This window comes from Hyperolius riggenbachi, chromosome 7, assembly GCF_040937935.1.
Source record: "Hyperolius riggenbachi isolate aHypRig1 chromosome 7, aHypRig1.pri, whole genome shotgun sequence".
NCBI lineage: Eukaryota > Metazoa > Chordata > Amphibia > Anura > Hyperoliidae > Hyperolius > Hyperolius riggenbachi.
Genome location: NC_090652.1, coordinates 323,697,289 through 323,714,439, shown reverse-complemented (window position 1 = coordinate 323,714,439; position 17,151 = coordinate 323,697,289). Strand labels below are relative to the sequence as shown.

Below are 17,151 nucleotides of genomic sequence, written 5' to 3'. Positions count from 1 at the left end.
GTGTAGCAGTAAGTAACAGGGAGCCCTTTAGGCAGTGAGTGACAGGGAGCCCTTTAGGCAGTGAGTGACAGGGAGCCCCTTTAGGCAGTGAGTGACAGGGAGCCCCTTTAGGCAGTGAGTGACAGGGACCCCCGTGTAGCAGTGAGTAACAGGGACCCCGTGTAGCAGTGAGTGACAGGGACCCCCGTGTAGCAGTGAGTGACAGGGAGCCCCTTTAGGCAGTGAGTGACAGGGACCCCCGTGTAGCAGTGAGTAACAGGGACCCCGTGTAGCAGTGAGTGACAGGGACCCCCGTGTAGCAGTGAGTGACAGGGAGCCCTTTAGGCAGTGAGTGACAGGGACCCCCGTGTAGCAGTGAGTGACGGGGACCCCCGTGTAGCAGTGAGTGACAGGGACCCCCGTGTAGCAGTGAGTGAGAGGGGACCCCCCCCCCCCCCGCTAGCCCTCAGGATCAGCGGGCGACCCGACCAGTAAGAGCAGGCGCCGGACGCACCCGCTCTATATGCGGAAGTGATGTCACTTCCGCATATCAGTGCGGTGTGCTAGGTCCTAGGGCCCGCACTATTGGTCGAGGTCTGACATGCTAGGGGGGGGGGAGGCGGCCAGAGGGGGTGAGCGGCGGCCGGGCAGCACCCGCCCAGGCGCGGCCCTGGGAGGGGTGCTGCTTTACATGGATGTTAGACATGGAATTGGAGGGGGGGGGGGGGTGCTGCACATGGAATCTGCACATGGAATGGGAGGGGCTGCTGTACATGGATGTTACACATGGAAGAAGGGTCTGCACATGGAATGGAAGGAGGGCTGCTGTGCATGGTTGTTGCACATGGAAGAGGGGGCTGCACAAGGAATGGGAGGGTCTGCTATGCATGGATGCTACACATGGAAGAGGGGGCTGCACAAGGAATGGGAGGGGCTGCTGTGCGTTGATGATGCACATGGAAGAGGGAGCTGCACATGGAATGGGAGGGGCTGCTGTACATGGATGGTACACATGGAAGAGGGGGCTGTACATGGAATGGGAGGGGCTGCTGTACATGGATGTTACACATGGAAGAGGGGCTGCACATGGAATGGGAGGAGCTACTATACACGGATGTTACACATGGAAGAGGGGGCTGCACATGGAATGGGAGGAGCTACTATACACGGATGTTACACATGGAAGAGGGGGCTGCACATGGACTGGGAGGGGGCTGCTGTACACGGATGTTACACATGGAAGAGGGGGCTGCACATGGAATGGGAGGGGGCTGCTGTATATGGATGATACACATGGAAGAGGGGGCTGCACATGGAATGGGAGGGGATGCTGTACATGCATGTTACACATGGAAGAGGGGGCTGCACATGGACTGGGAGGGGGCAGCTGTACACGGATGTTACACATGGAAGAGGGGGCTGCACATGGAGTGGGAGGGGCTGTTGTACCCATGTACAGCATGTATAGATGTTACACAGGGTGATGCTGTTACAGTGCAGAGGGTGCAGGTGCTGGCATATACACAGGGTGGTAGCTGTGTACACCTCCCTGCCAGGCATAGCTGTGGGGTCCCCCGCCTCCTCCAGTTGTCATAGTAACAGGACTGTTTTGTGTTTTGCAGCAACTTGTCGGATGCAATAATCCTGGACCTCATCGCCTCATACCTGGTGCTGCCCAATCGCTTCACCTTCCCGCTGTGCAGCAACGTCAATGCCGCGGAGCTCCGCTTCCCCATACCACATGTGAGTGACCGGTGCCAGGGACGGGGGAGGAGTCACCGGTGCCAGGGACGGGGGAGGAGTCACCAGGGCTAGGGATGGGGAGGAGTCACCAGTGCCAGGGATGGGGAGGAGTCACCGGTGCCAGGGACGCGGGAGGAGTCACCTGGGAACCTGTTTGACCATATAGTGACCAATCTACAGAATATCACGTCTGCATTTATATTGTAGCAGAATATTGCACATATATATTACATACATATCATTCTCTGCTGCAGAGGAGCTTACCCTCTATTTCTATATGTTAGCACTAAGTCTAATACTATGGGGAAAATGTGTATATCAGTGTATAGAATGTAATGTTTCATTTCTAACCTACAGATCAATATAGCTTGTGTGCCATGAAATATTTCCACTGTATGATGCATTGCTGACAACCATATACTGAATATTATAATCTCCACTGTATAATGACCAGGCACCCTGTAATTACACCCGTCTATACATTGCAGGGTGTGCTGCGACTTTTCCTCTATGAAGCTGAGAACCTGATCCCGAAGGACACCTACCTGAGGGGCATGATAAAGGGGAAGTCAGATCCCTACGCCGTCCTGCGGGTCGGAACACAAACCTTCAAGAGCAAGACGATACAGGAGAACCTGAATCCTCTGTGGAACGAAGTGTATGAGGTGATAGAGAATCCCACCACTGCCACCAACCGATCAAATCCAGCACAACACCTTATCCCACCACTGCCACCAACCGATCAATTCCAATGCAACACCTTCTTCCACCGCTGCCACCAACCGATCAAATCCAGCACAACACCTTCTTCCACCGCTGCCACCAACCGATCAAATCCAGCACAACACCTTCTTCCACCGCTGCCACCAACCGATCAAATCCAGCACAACACCTTATCCCACCGCTGCCACCAACCGATCAAATCCAGCACAACACCTTATCCTACCGCTGTCACCAACCGATCAAATCCAGCACAACACCTTATCCCACCACTGCCACCAACCGATCAAATACAGCACAACACCTTATCCCACCACTGCCACCAACCGATCAAATCCAGCACAACACCTTATCCCACCGCTGCCACCAACCGATCAAATCCAGCACAACACCTTATGCCACCGCTGCCACCAACCGATCAAATCCAGCACAACACCTTATCCCACCTTTGCCACCAACCGATCAAATCTAGCACAACACCCTCTCCCATCACTGTCACCAACCAATCAAATCCAGCACAACTCTTTCTTCCACCACTGTCGCCAACTGATCAAATCCAGCAAAACACTCTCTCCCACTGCTGCCACCAACCGATCAAATCCAGGACAACACTTTCTGCCACCACTGTCGCCAACTGATTAAATCCAGGACAACACCTTCTCCCACCGCTGCCACCGACCAATCAAATCCAGCACAACACCTACTCCCACCGCTGCCACCAACTGATAAAATCCAGCACAACACTCTCTCCCACTACTGCCACAAGCTATTTCATTCCAGCACAAATATTCCCCACTTTTGCCAACACCATCATCCTGGAATGAGGGCACATTTGGGAGAGGGGGCCATTCAGAGACAACTGGTGGAGTAGCTACCAGCTCAGATTAGCTGTACATAGGTTTTGGGGCACAAAACAATTGGTCAAGGAGAAGCAAAAGAATAATCCCAGCCTGTATGTACCCCAAATGCGATCTCCGCGCCCCACATGCGATCTCCGCGCCCCACATGCGATCTCCGCACCCCACATGTGATCTCCGCGCCCCACATGCGATCTCCGCACCCCACATGTGATCTCCGCACCCCACATGTGATCTTCGCACCCCACATGTGATCTCCGCGCCCCACATGCGATCTCCGCGCCCCACATGCGATCTCCGCGCCCCACATGCGATCTCCGCGCCCCACATGTGATCTCCGCACCCCACATGTGATCTCCACACCCCACATGTGATCTCCGCGCCCCACATGCGATCTCCGCGCCCCACATGCGAACTCCGCGCCCCACGTTATCTCCGTGCCCCACATGCGATCTCCGCGCCCCACATGCGATCTCCGCGCCCCACATGCGATCTCCGCGCCCCACATGCGATCTCCGCGCCCCACATGCGATCTCCGCGCCCCACATGCGATCTCCGCGCCCCACATGCGATCTCCGCGCCCCACGTTATCTCCGCGCCCCACATGCGATCTCCGCGCCCCACATGCGATCTCCGCGCCCCACATGCGATCTCCGCGCCCCACATGCGATCTCCGCGCCCCACATTATATGTACACCTCACTGTGGTCTCTTCTTGCAGTTTGTAGTACATGAGGTTCCGGGGCAGGACCTGGAAATTGATCTCTTTGATGAGGACCCCGACAAGGATGACTTCCTGGGCAGGTAAATTCCTGCTACTCGGATCATGTATGACTCATGTATGTAGAAAGATGGCAGCCCGGGGTGTTGTGTGATCTATACATTATTATACATTATACATTATGCATTCTATATGCTTAGCGGTCAGGCTCGGGATGGAAATCTGCAGCTTAGAGCGGTAATCCCGAGCCTGAGTGAGTTGTATGCAGGAGCTGCTGCAGATCTCTCTGGGGTATGTTCCTTTCTTGTTTTTAGGGTCTAAAAGCTTGTGAAATTGCACGGCTTTTAGACCCTGAATCTAAAAATAATCATAACGCCAGGAAGGTTAAAGGACCACCATCGCAAAAAAGTGTAAATTGAATATACTTGTAAACACATACAAACAAGAAGTACATCTTTTTCCGAGTAAAATGAGCCATAAATGACTTTTCTCCTATGTTGCTGTCACTTACAGTAAGTAGTAGAAATCTGACATTACTGACGGGTTTTGGGCTAGTCCATCTCTCCATGGGGGATTCTCAGCATGGCCTTTATTCTTTATAAAGACACCACCTGAAAAGGATTTATACAAATATGCTGGCCGGCCTCCCTGCTCACTGCACTTTTGGCAGTTGGATGGAGCAACTGCCATTCAGTAAGTGCTTTTCAAATGTTAAGTCCCTGAGAAACCCTCGTGAGGAGATAAGCTGGTCCAAAACCTGTCGGTTCTGTCAGATTTCTACTACCTACTATAAGTGACAGCAACATAGGAGAAAAGTAATTTATGGCTCATTTTACTCTGAGAGAAATCAACTTCTTACTTGTATATGTTTACATGCATGTTACATTTTATGATTGTCACGATAGTGGTCCTTTAATATTTTTATGATAGATGTGAGGGTCTCCTCTGGCCTCCAGATTAAATCTGGGGGTCTTTTCCACCTCCAGGGCAGGTTATAGCAGGTGAGGAAGTAAGCAGACCCCTCCAGGGTGGGTTATAGTAGGCTGGGAGGGAGAAGACCTCTCCAGGGTGGGTTGTAGCAGGTGAGGGGAGCAAACAGACCCCTCCAGAGTGGGTTATAGCAGACGGGGAGGAGTCAGACCCCTCCAGGGTGGGTTATAGCAGATGGGGAGGAGTCAGACCCCTCCAGGGTGGGTTAGAGCAGACGGGGAGGAGTCAGACCCCTCCAGGGTGGGTTAGAGCAGACGAGGAGGAGTCAGACCCCTCCAGGGTGGGTTAGAGCAGACGAGGAGGAGTCAGACCCCTCCAGAGTGGGTTAGAGCAGACGAGGAGGAGTCAGACCCCTCCAGGGTGGGTTAGAGCGGATGAGGAGGAGTCAGACCCCTCCAGGGTGGGTTAGAGCAGATGAGGAGGAGTCAGACCCCTCCAGGGTGGGTTATAGCAGATGAGGAGGAGTTAGACCCCTCCAGGGTGTGGTATAGCAGGCTGGGAGGAGTCAAGCTCCACTAAGACAGGTTATAGTTGGGGGGGGGGGGGGGGAGGATGGAAGCAGAATCTGATCTGACCCCCATCTCTTGTCTTTGCAGCCTGCAGATTGCTCTGGAGGGAGTGATGAAGGACCGGGTTGTAGACGAGGTAAGTGTTGGGATGTGTTTGGAGAAAGGTGATGTCGGCGCTACTCCTCCTCCATGTATGCTCCCGCCTCTCTGTAGTGTTGGGATGTGTTTGGAGAAAGGTGATGTCGGCGCTCCTCCTCCTCCATGTATGCTCCCGCCTCTCTGTAGTGTTGGAATGTGTTTGGGGAGGGGCGAGGTCGGCGCTCCTCCCCCATGTATGGTCCCGCCTCTCTGTAGTGTTGGGATGTGTTTGGAGAAAGGTGATGTCGGCGCTCCTCCCCCATGTATGCTCCCGCCTCTCTGTAGTGTTATTGCTCTGCAGGCTCTGGGTAGATATTGATGGGCTGTTTGTGTTTTTCCCTGCAGTGGTTCCCGCTCTGCGATGTGGTCAGCGGCTCCGTCCATCTGAAGCTGGAGTGGCACTCGCTGCTGGCATCGCCGGACAAGCTCTGTGAGGTCAGTCGCGGTTCTGTGCCGGGAGTCTCGCTAGATCTGTCAGCTCCATCTTAATATGAATTATTGTATTTATAAAGCGCCAACATGTTATGCAGCGCTGGCATAGCTGGATTTAAGGCAAGGCCCCTAAGGCTATGGCCTAGGGCACCAGCAGCAAGGGGCGGGCAGCGTGCAGTTATACACAGCAGTCACAAACCCAATCTGCGGCTGCCCTGCTTCCACAGGGGTGAAAAGTGGAGCACTGGTCCTGTGCCCCTCCCCCCCCCCCCATTCTGTGCTGTGTCCCCCCTCCCAGCACAGCACAGAATGAGGGGAGCACAGGACCAGGGAAGTACACAGGATGGGGGGAGCACAAGATAAGAGGACAAGGAGAGGATGGGTTGTGCACACAAGGGGCAGTTGGGGGGGGGAGTGGGGGGGGGGGGGCGTTGGGCGGGTTGTGACAGTGAGCCATGGGTGGTAAAATGTTCAAATCCGGCCCTGAGCGCTGGACAATAAATACAAACAATGATACCAGGATGACAGACGTAACAAGGTTATATGACAGAGGACAAAGTTATACAAGGCAAACCGGGTATAAGACGCATGATCATGTGATTTGGGCTGGTTAGGTAGGTCCAGTAATACAAGTACAGGGCAGTCATAGGAAAGGAGCACACAATCATGTAGAGTACACTAGGGAAGGGGGAGGGTACAAGATACATGATCATGTGATTTGGGCTGGTTAGGTAGGTCCAGTAATACAAGTATGAGGCAGCCATAGGAAAGGAGCACAGGATCATGTAGAATACACTAGGGAAGGGAGAGGGTACAAGATACATGATCATGAGATTTGGGCTGGTTAGGTAGGTCCAGTAATACAAGTACAGACTGTCATAGGAAAGGAGCACACCATCATGTAGAATACACTAGGGAAGGGAGAGGGTACAAGATACATGGTCATATGATTTGGGCTGGTTAGGTAGGTCCAGTAATACAAGTACGAGGCTGCCATAGGAAAGGAGCACACCATCATGTAGAATACACTAGGGAAGGGAGAGGGTACAAGATACATGGTCATGTGATTTGGGCTGGTTAGGTAGGCCCAGTAATACAAGTATGAGGCAGCCATAGGAAAGGAGCACAGGATCATGTAGAATACACTAGGGAAGGGAGAGGGTACAAGATACATGATCATGAGATTTGGGCTGGTTAGGTAGGTCCAGTAATACAAGTACGACGCTGTCATAGGAAAGGAGCACAGGATCATGTAGAATACACTAGGGAAGGGAGAGGGTACAAGATACATGATCATGTGATTTGGGCTGGTTAGGTAGGCCCAGTAATACAAGTACGAGGTTGTCATAGAAAAGGAGCACACGGTCATGTAGAATACACTAGGGAAGGGAGGGGGGTACAAGATACATGATCATGTGATTTGGGCTGGTTAGGTAGCTCCAGTAATACAAGTATGAGGCTGTCATAGGAAAGGAGCACACGATCATGTAGAATACACTAGGGAAGGGAGGGGGGTACAAGATACATGATCATGTGATTTGGGCTGGTTAGGTAGCTCCAGTAATACAAATGTAATGCCTGGTACACACAATGAGATTATTTCCTACAATTTTCCGATCTATTTTTTGATCCATTTCAATGGAAAATCGATCAGAATTCTGATCGGAAATGTTGGAAACGATCTGGCAGCAAATCTGCCCAAAAATCTCATTGTGTGTACCAAAGTAGCACGCAATCATGTAGAATACACTAGGGAAGGGAGGACCCTGCCAAATGCTTACAATGTAAGGTTTGGGGGGGGGGGGGGGTTGCAGTGGAGAGAGGTGGGCACATTAGGTAGTGCTGTGAAATAAGCATTCAGTAGAGAGTTATTGTGTAGTAGGGGGTGGGTATGCCATTTGTCACAGGAGCCCCTAGTGGTCAGACAGCAAATTGCCTTCCAATCGGTTTCAGCACACAGACCATGCAAGCTTTGGTCACAATCTTTGTGCAGAAGCCGACAGAAATTGGGCAGCAGCCCGACCAGAAGGGAGCCTGTGAGGTACAGTAATTACAACTTACACACTAGTTCAGGGTATAACTGCCACCACCTCTGGTATGGGCCAGTGGACCCGACTGACTGACTGGTCCTGCGAATAAAAATGGTTAAACACACTCTATTCATTCTAGATATCCACAATAGTAGCGTCTCTTCAGAAGTCTGGTTCAGTTTGTGCGGCTGAGAAGCAGGGTAGCGGAACAGTGAATGACTTTGATAAAGTCTTTATTCACGGGCAATATAAATAATTAATATATACAGACAATTATTAAAATCAACAATTATTGAAACATTGATAGCCAGTATGAAAAATAAAAGAAAGGGAGAAAAATACTTAGTTTCTGGAAAGATGTCCTTTAGTGGGAAGAATCAAAGTTCCTTGGTAAAGTCCTTTGTTTCAGCTCAATTTGAGTGGAGCCTCAAGTACAGCCCAGGGGTTGGACAGGGGCGGTGAGCTCCCTGGAGGGGTGCTCTATGCCCACCAAATATGACATTTGCCATATCTCGGCTTACGCTTTCCTCACACACATGACCATCACATATTCATATTCCTCAGACTAGGCCAGTTCATATGATACCAAACTTGGGCATGTTTGCATGCCCGGTTACAAAACAGTGGAATCCCCCGAGTTCTGATTCTGCCAGTGGCCCCAATTTAATATCAAAATACTCACAAGATCCGGACCAGCAGAATGATATAACTTCCACAGCTCTCCGATGTATGGTACTTCTAAAACAGGCATAAAGATCATAACTCTGTTTCCCTATCCTGGCTGAATGGTTCCGCTAAGTCTGCCTCCTGCTGGGATTAGCTTCCTTGCCTCTGAAAAGACTCCTGGTTTGTTAATTAACATCTGAGTGTTACCCCTCTGGCTTCATTAGCAAGTCACAGGGCCAGGTTTCCTGCCAGCTGGTAAAGGGCAGGGGGGGGGGGGGGGGGGGGAACTGCCTTTTTAAAAAACAGGAATGTCAGTCTCTGATTGCTTGCCCGACTACAATCAATGGCAATTGGCGCAATAAACCGAGTGCGTTCTCGTTTCTCACGGCTGTTCCGTGACACCATTTATCACACACATCAGCGAAGTGTAAGCTCACCTGTCCAGCTGGCGCTCCACACCGTTCAGGGCGTCCTTCCGTCCATGTCCCCCGCTGTCCCCGCCACATGCCGGGGTGTCACGTCACTACATACCTGCCGCCGGGATGGAGGCTGAAACACAGCGAAGAGAGGAGGGTACCTGGCGGCCAAGTGAGCTCACACTCCATCAGGCACTGCCATATTAGAGGGAGGGGCACTCATACTGCTGTCTGGGGGCGTGTGGACAGGGGCCCCCTAATACTGAGGGTGGGGGGCTTATTGTATCTAGGATCAGCAGAGAAATGAGGCCCCCTGCAGGTCAGTGACCGTACTCTGTACACTTATTCTTTAAAATATATAGAGACAGTATGAAGCCATCAAGGTATTGTAAGCCAGCCAGAACACTGATCATGGTGTCAGCTGGACTTGTGGTGTAATGCCGCCCTCCAGTGGTGTCTGAGCAGTATTACAGATTCTGATAACACAATCTTGCTCCACTTGCGGCAGCAAGCTTTCTCGCCCCCTCCCCTTTCCTGATAGGGAGTTTACGTGTCGCTCAATAGGACAGGTTCAGGCAGTTATTAATATGACATTAATAGCTGTAATAAAATGTGATTTGTGCATTATAAAAAATAGAAAAAAGTGATATAACAACCTCTGCATGAACTCCCAGCTCCACATTTCCTCCACCTGCCTGTTCATCGACCAGCCCCTCCCCCCATCATTAATTGGCTGCAAGTCAGAGGGTGGGGGAGCGATTGCTTTCCCCCTAAACCTCAGTGTGATGTGAAGTTGGGGTTGTGAGCAGGCAGCTGTCAGTTCATTAGAATCTCTCTGGCTCCAGGATGCACACAGCTTGCATTACATTTGCACACAGAATTACAAGCCTCTCAATGCTGCTCTGTACTGACTCTGCTGACTGCCTGTCTCTTGTCATAGGCCCAGCTTGGATTGTCCTCCGCCATGGTCATCATTTATCTGGACAGCGGCGGCGCCCTGCCGGTAAGTAGCAGATCTCGCTGTACAATCACGTTTCTTCTGATCATCTCTGCTGACTTGTGTTGTCATTGCTGCATCCGTATCTCAGGATATCAGAGATGATACGTCCGCGGGGCTGGAGGCCTCATGCTGCTTGTGTGCGCTCTGCAAGCGATGGGGGCGGGGCACAGCAAGAGGACGGCCGGCACCCTGCTTGTGTGCGCTCTGCGAGTGATAGGGGGGGCGGAGCACAGCAAGAGGACGGCCGGTACCCTGCTTGTGTGCACTCTGCGAGTGATAGGGGGGGCGGAGCACAGCAAGAGGACGGCCGGCACCCTGCTTGTGTGCGCTCTGCGAGTGATAGGGGGGGCGGAGCACAGCAAGAGGACGGCCGGCACCCTGCTTGTGTGCGCTCTGCGAGTGATAGGGGGGGGCGGAGCACAGCAAGAGGACGGCCGGCACCCTGCTTGTGTGCGCTCTGCGAGTGATAGGGGGGGCGGAGCACAGCAAGAGGACGGCCGGCACCCTGCTTGTGTGCGCTCTGCGAGTGATAGGGGGGGCGGAGCACAGCAAGAGGACGGCCGGCACCCTGCTTGTGTGCGCTCTGCGAGTGATAGGGGGGGCGGAGCACAGCAAGAGGACGGCCTTCACCCTGCTTGTGTGCGCTCTGCGAGTGATAGGGGGGGCGGAGCACAGCAAGATGACGGTCGGTACCTTGCTTGTGTGCACTCTGCGAGTCATGTGGGCGGAGCACCGCAGGGGACGGCTGGCACGCTGCTTGTGTGCGCTCTGCGAGTCATGTGGGCGGAGCACCGCAGGGGGCGGCTGGCATGCTGCTTGTGTGCGCTCTATGAGTGATGTGGGCGGAGCACTGCAGGGGACTGCCGGCACCCTGCATGTATGCGCTCTGCGAGTGACAGGGGGCGGGGCACTGTAGAGGACGGCCGGCAGGCTGCTTGTGTGCGGTCTGCCAGTGACAAGGGGCAGGGCATTGCAGAGGACAGCCGGCACGTTGCTTCTGTGTGCTCTGCGAGTGACGGGGCGGGGCACCGCAGAGGACGGCCGGCACGCTGCTTGTGTGCGGTCTGCAAGTGACAGGGCGGGGGTCCGCAGAGGACGGCCGGCACGCTGCTTGTGTGTGCGGTCTGCAAGTGACAGGGCGGGGTACCGCAGAGGACGGCCGGCAGGCTGCTTGTGTGCGCTCTGCGAGTGACCGGGGGCGGGGCACTGTAGAGGACGGCTGGCACCCTGCTTGTGTGCGGTCTGCAAGTGACAGGGCGGGGCACCACAGAGGATGGCCGGCACGCTGCTTGTGTGCGCTCTGTGAGTGATAGGAGGCAGGGCACCACAGAGGACGGCAGGCTGCTTGTGTGCGCTCTGCGAGTGACCGGGGGCGGGGCACTGTAGAGGACGGCTGGCACCCTGCTTGTGTGCGGTCTGCAAGTGACGGGGGCGGGGCACCGCAGAGGAAGGTCGGCAGGCTGCTTGTGTGCGCTCTGTGAGTGATGGGGGCGGGGCACCGCAGAGGACGGCCGACATGCTGCAAAGGAGACCAGTACATTTACTGGATACACCTGTTGCTCCATGTTGGGAATTGGAATGAGCGAAATCGTCGCTGGCAGTTTCGTGAGATTCTTGCTGGATTGGTCTGTGAGAATCTGGCAAAACTGTCACAATCCATTAGAAACATGGGCATGGATAAACAAAATAAAAAACATTCTACTTATGACTGTTTTTGAGGAAAATCGTAGCAGTATATTTGCCAGGGCTCCTTACACAGCGATATTACGGCTGTACTGCGATACCCCCCCCCCCCCCCCCCCCCCCGTCATCACACTACCGGTACTGGCACCAACAGAGGAAATGCTGGCGGCAAATTCACATTGCCGGGGATATATGTACAGCCGCAATGTACCATGTACAACAGGTAAGCACACATTTTGTTTAACCGTATTCACAATCCCCCGGCAATCTTTTGATCGGTTTTAAGTGCTGAAGTCGATTGAAGGATTGTACAAACCTCTTTACAGGGTTTTTTTGTGTGGAAAATCCATGTCTTTTCCTAACGTGTCCTCATGGCGATTAGCGAGCATTGGCTGCCGATCTCACACGATTGGGTCCGATTCCCCGGGAGACCGAACTCCTCCCTGTTTGGGAAGTCATTTGATGGGGAAGTTTTTCGGGTGGGGCATTTGAATAATGATACAAACGTGAAAAAATGTTGTGACCGTTTGCTGTTGTCGGACAGGTGACCAGTAAAGCGCTGAAGTCTCCTGTGAAGGTCTCTGACCTCTTCGTCAGGAAGTCCCGGGCAATGGTAAAGACTTCTAACGGCCATCTGTGATAAGTCTGAACGTTTCTTGTCAAGCCCGAGTGTGGGGGGAAATCATTGTAATAACATCCAATCTGGCAATTTATCTGTAGATCTCCTTCCCCCCCCCCCCCCCCCCAATTGCTCAATAATTGAGAACCCTGCCAGATGTATAGAGTACGTCCGGTCAGATGGCCGCTGTGTGATCAGTGTCTGTCCTGTCTGTGTTGTGTCGTCCCCTGTACCGTCCTCTGCTGCCCGCCTGTAATTTGGGTCGGTCAGTATGCAGCGTCTGGGGTAAATTGATTGGAAATTCTGTGATCTCTCTGCATGATGCCCGGCATGGTCTGTTGTATGTTTTCTATACTGCATGATAACCATAATGAGTCACTATATCTCCACGTTTCTCTTCTAGAAAAATCAGTTTGAATATTCCGACGACACAAGGAGGCAGCGATGCCCCACCTACCCAAAGGTGAGCTCTGCGGGGGAGGGTCAGAGGGCAGAGACAGGAAGTGGTAAGGTAGAAGGCTCCTCAGTACAGAGACCAGAATAGGATAATTGTGTCTCTATGTATTTCCATGGATCCGTCACCTTCTCTGCTGCAGTGGAACGCGTCTGGTTTATTGTGGTCCGACCCACTTCCTGTCTCTGTGACAGGAAATGCTCTGTGACCCGGAAGTGCTTTGTGGCAGCCAGAGAGGGGGCGGTACCACAAAGTTACAGGGAAGATGCACATCTCCTGGAAACTGGCTATGAACATGTATCAGGGCTGCACTTTGTATCTGTCAGTAAATCTTCCTCTCTATTCCAATGTTCAGCCAACTCGTGAGCTTCCAAACCTGAGAGTGATTACCTTGTGTTGGTCATCTGTACTCTGTGTTCAGTACAGACTGCCCAGGTGTTTCCTCTTCCTGCAGGAGGAGTCACCGCTATGTGTTGGTCTGTGCTCAGTACAGACTGCCCAGGTGTTTCCTCTTCCTGCATGAGGAGTCACTGCTATGTGTTGGTCTGTGCTCAGTACAGACTGCCCAGGTGTTTCCTCTTCCTGCATGAGGAGTCACTGCTATGTGTTGGTCTGTGCTCAGTACAGACTGCCCAGGTGTTTCCTCTTCCTGCATGAGGAGTCACTGGCAGCATCAGTTAGGGCAGGCATGGGCAAACTTGGCCCTTCAGCTGTTGAGGAACTACACGTCCCACAATGCATTGCAGGAGTCTGACAGCCACAGTCATGACTCATAAAGGCAAATGCATTGTGGGATTTGTAGTTCCTTAACAGCTGGAGGGCCAAGTTTGCCCATGCCTGGGGTAGAATCACTGGAGTAGATCTTGAAAATCAGTGCAAGGAAAACTAGACCAAAACGTGTGAAAAACCAGATCAGCTGCCCAGAGCAAGTATCCGGTAGGGATGATCAATGAGATGCAAATTATTCAGTTTATGCAAATTTATATGCAAATATATGCAGCTTCAAAATGGACCAATCAATTTAAACCTGGGTTTCAATTGATTGGTCCATTTTCAAACTGCATATATTTGCATAAAAATTTGCATCAACTCTGAAAAAAATTGAATCTCTTTAATCATCTCCAGTATCCGGATTATAGTGGACCTGAACTCAGAACTTCCTCTCTGCTGCAAGAGATACCCAACAGCACAATCACCTTTACAGAAACACATTTCTGTTACAGCTGATACAAATCCTGCAATACAGCTGCAGTGTATCCACTTCCTGCTTTCATGGAAGCAGACATAGGGTTAACATCCTGTGCTTAAAAATTAGCTGCTCTGCTGAGGCAGCCCGCTGGCACAGCTGAGAGATCAAATTACAACTTGTGATTAGACACAGATGAGGGGAAATTAGACAGGCTAAACGCTCTAAACACATACAGGGTGCATTTCTCTAGGTTTCCTTCTGTGCTGTGCAAGAGTTCAGCTCCACTTTAGGTGCTCTAAGACCCGGTTCACATTGGCGTTCTGAGCCAAAAGGATCCGGTGAGCTCTGTCTGCGGCCCGGGTTCACATAGTGAAAACGGATCTGAATAATGATTGATCCGGATCCGTTTTCACTCAGCAAATACGTACCTAATCTTCAGGAGCAGCCGGCGGTAGAGGCTTCCTCATCTTCCACTGTGACTATACAGCGCGTCATGTGACTAGTCACATGATGCCGAAGAAGACAGAGGCCTCTACCGCCGGCTGCTACAGAAGATTAGGTATGTATAAACCCTCCCCTCAGCCACCTGCCCTGGCTGCTGCACCCTCCCCTCACCCTCCCACCCGGCTGCTGCACCCTCCCCTCACCCTCCCACCCAGCAGCTGCACCCTCCCCTCACCCTCCCACCCGGCTGCTGCACCCTCCCCTCACCCTCCCACCCGGCTGCTGCGCCCTCCCCTCACCCTCCCACCCGGCTGCTGCGCCCTCCCCTCACCCTCCCACCCGGCTGCTGCGCCCTCCCCTCACCCACCCACCCGGCTGCTGCGCCCTCCCCTCACCCACCCACCCGCCCGGCTGCTGCACCCTCCCCTCACCCTCCCACCCACCCACCCAGCTGCTGCACCCTCCCCTCACCCTCCCACCCGGCTGCTGCACCCTCCCCTCACCCTCCCACCCGCCCGGCTGCTGCACCCTCCCCTCACCCTCCCACCCGCCCGGCTGCTGCACCCTCCCCTCACCCACCCGCCCGGCTGCTGCACCCTCCCCTCACCCTCCCACCCGCCCGGCTGCTGCACCCTCCCCTCACCCTCCCACCCGCCCGGCTGCTGCACCCTCCCCTCACCCTCCCACCCGCCCGGCTGCTGCACCCTCCCCTCACCCTCCCACCCGGCTGGCTGCTGCACCCTCCCCTCACCCTCCCACCCGGCTGCTGCGCCCTCCCCTCCCCCTACCACCCGGCTGCTGCACCCTCCCCTCACCCTCCCGCCCGGCTGCTGCACCCTCCCCTCACCCTCCCGTTGCTAGAATCGCGTCGGCCCATGCCCCCATCCCCCGTGAAACGGTCCGTTTCTTCACTAGTGTGCTGCTGCATGTTTTGTTGGGATCCGTTCCGCTGGGAAGAACGGTCCAGAAAATTAGGGCCTGCAGCATTTTTTAGATCCGGGGACTGGAACGTATCCGTACCAACGGACGCATGTGAATGGATCCATAGGTTAACATTGGATCCATTCAGATCCGTTCCGATTGTACAGTATACGTTCCGAACCGCAAAAAAAAATGCTAATGTGAACCAGGCCTAAGCAGCAGCTCTGCACTTGTATGTGGCTTGCAGCTTTTCCCTACAGCGGATGTGGTAAATCTGCCTTGTGGGGGGGACTGGCGGTGTGGTCTCTGCATTTATACAATGTAATTAGGAGGACTATTATGTTGCCCATTAATGGTAGCAGCGTGTAATGCTAAACGGAAGGGAGAACCATCAGTGATGATGTTTTCAGGGGGTTCTGGGAGTTGCTTATGGGATTATTACATACATGGGCATAAGACGTTGTGGGCAGAACATGACGACCAATCAGAGTTTTCCTTTCACTGAGCTGCCTCTGGTGAGATCTGATTGGCTGCTGTGGGTTACTGAACTTTGTACACATACTTCTCTACTGCCTATTTGTCAATTATAACAAGTGGTATAATATGATGCCTGACTGACTGCTGCCCCCTTCCTGTTCCCTGCAGTATGACAGGGAGCCCAGAGCCTTCGTTCTGATGGGTGTCGGCAACAAGATCCAGAAGAGTAAGGTAAGTCCTTTCCACCGGCTGCCATAACAGGCTGGTGTCTGATGGGGGCGCTCTGTGATAGAAATATATCCCCTCTGGTTCTGGCGATTACCTGGGGGCACATGTGGGGGGTTATCTGCCCCTTCATAAAGGAATATATTTAGCAATTACCCCCAGCTGGACAACATGGTCTGTGAATAGCCCCAATATCTGCAGAACTGTGACCAGCACCAGAAATGTCTTAAGGGGGTCACACACACAATCCAATATAATGATCTATGGCAAATCGATAAAAACCATTGGTTGTACAGAAAAATCTAAAGCTTTTTTTCCCCCCCATTCATTTGAGTTTTTCTCTTTGTGAAGTGCATCAGAAAAGCATTCACAGCTCATCACTTTTTCCACATTTTGTTATTTTTTTTTTCGTCAGAACTCTTCACACAACGCCCCATAATCACAGCACAAAAAAAGTTAACTTCAGATTTTTGCAAATTTATTAAAAATAAAAAAAATTGAGAAAGCACATACGTATTCACAGCCTTTGCCATGAAGCTCAAAGTTGAGCTCGGGTGCAACTGGTTTCCCCTGATCATCCTTGAGATGTTTCTGTAGCTTAATTGGAGTCCACCTGTGGTAAATTCAGCTGCATGGACATGATTTGGAAAGGCACACACCTGTCTATATAAGGTCTCACAGTTGACAGCTCATGTCAGAGCAAAAACCAAACATGAAGTTAAAGGAATTGTCTGTAGACCTCCAAGACAGGATTATCTCCAGGCACAAATCTGGGGAAGGTTACAGAAAACTTTGTACTGCTTTGAAGGTCCCAATGAGCACAGAAGCCTCCATCATCCATGGAAGAAGTTTAAAACCACCAGGACTCTTCCTAGAGCTGGCTGGCCATCTAAACTCAGCGATTGGGGCAGAAGGGCCTTAGTTAGGGAGGTGACCAAG

General features: G+C 52.6%; 1 protein-coding gene across 4 annotated transcripts in view; it reads left to right on the top strand.

Moving 5' to 3' along the window:
- ESYT3 (extended synaptotagmin 3) overlaps positions 1 to 17,151 on the top strand; it is a 112,140-nt gene that overhangs the window by 72,471 nt on the left and 22,518 nt on the right. For 2 of the 4 annotated variants that reach the window (XM_068246321.1, XM_068246320.1), the window contains exons 8-16: positions 1,602 to 1,722; positions 2,211 to 2,387; positions 4,020 to 4,102; positions 5,606 to 5,654; positions 6,002 to 6,091; positions 10,141 to 10,203; positions 12,428 to 12,496; positions 12,906 to 12,965; positions 16,156 to 16,218. In XM_068246321.1, coding sequence (XP_068102422.1) covers positions 1,602 to 1,722; positions 2,211 to 2,387; positions 4,020 to 4,102; positions 5,606 to 5,654; positions 6,002 to 6,091; positions 10,141 to 10,203; positions 12,428 to 12,496; positions 12,906 to 12,965; positions 16,156 to 16,218 — 775 coding nt within the window. The remainder of the gene's footprint in view (positions 1 to 1,601; positions 1,723 to 2,210; positions 2,388 to 4,019; positions 4,103 to 5,605; positions 5,655 to 6,001; positions 6,092 to 10,140; positions 10,204 to 12,427; positions 12,497 to 12,905; positions 12,966 to 16,155; positions 16,219 to 17,151) is intronic. The other 2 variants (XM_068246322.1, XM_068246324.1) reach the window with 1 other exon arrangement.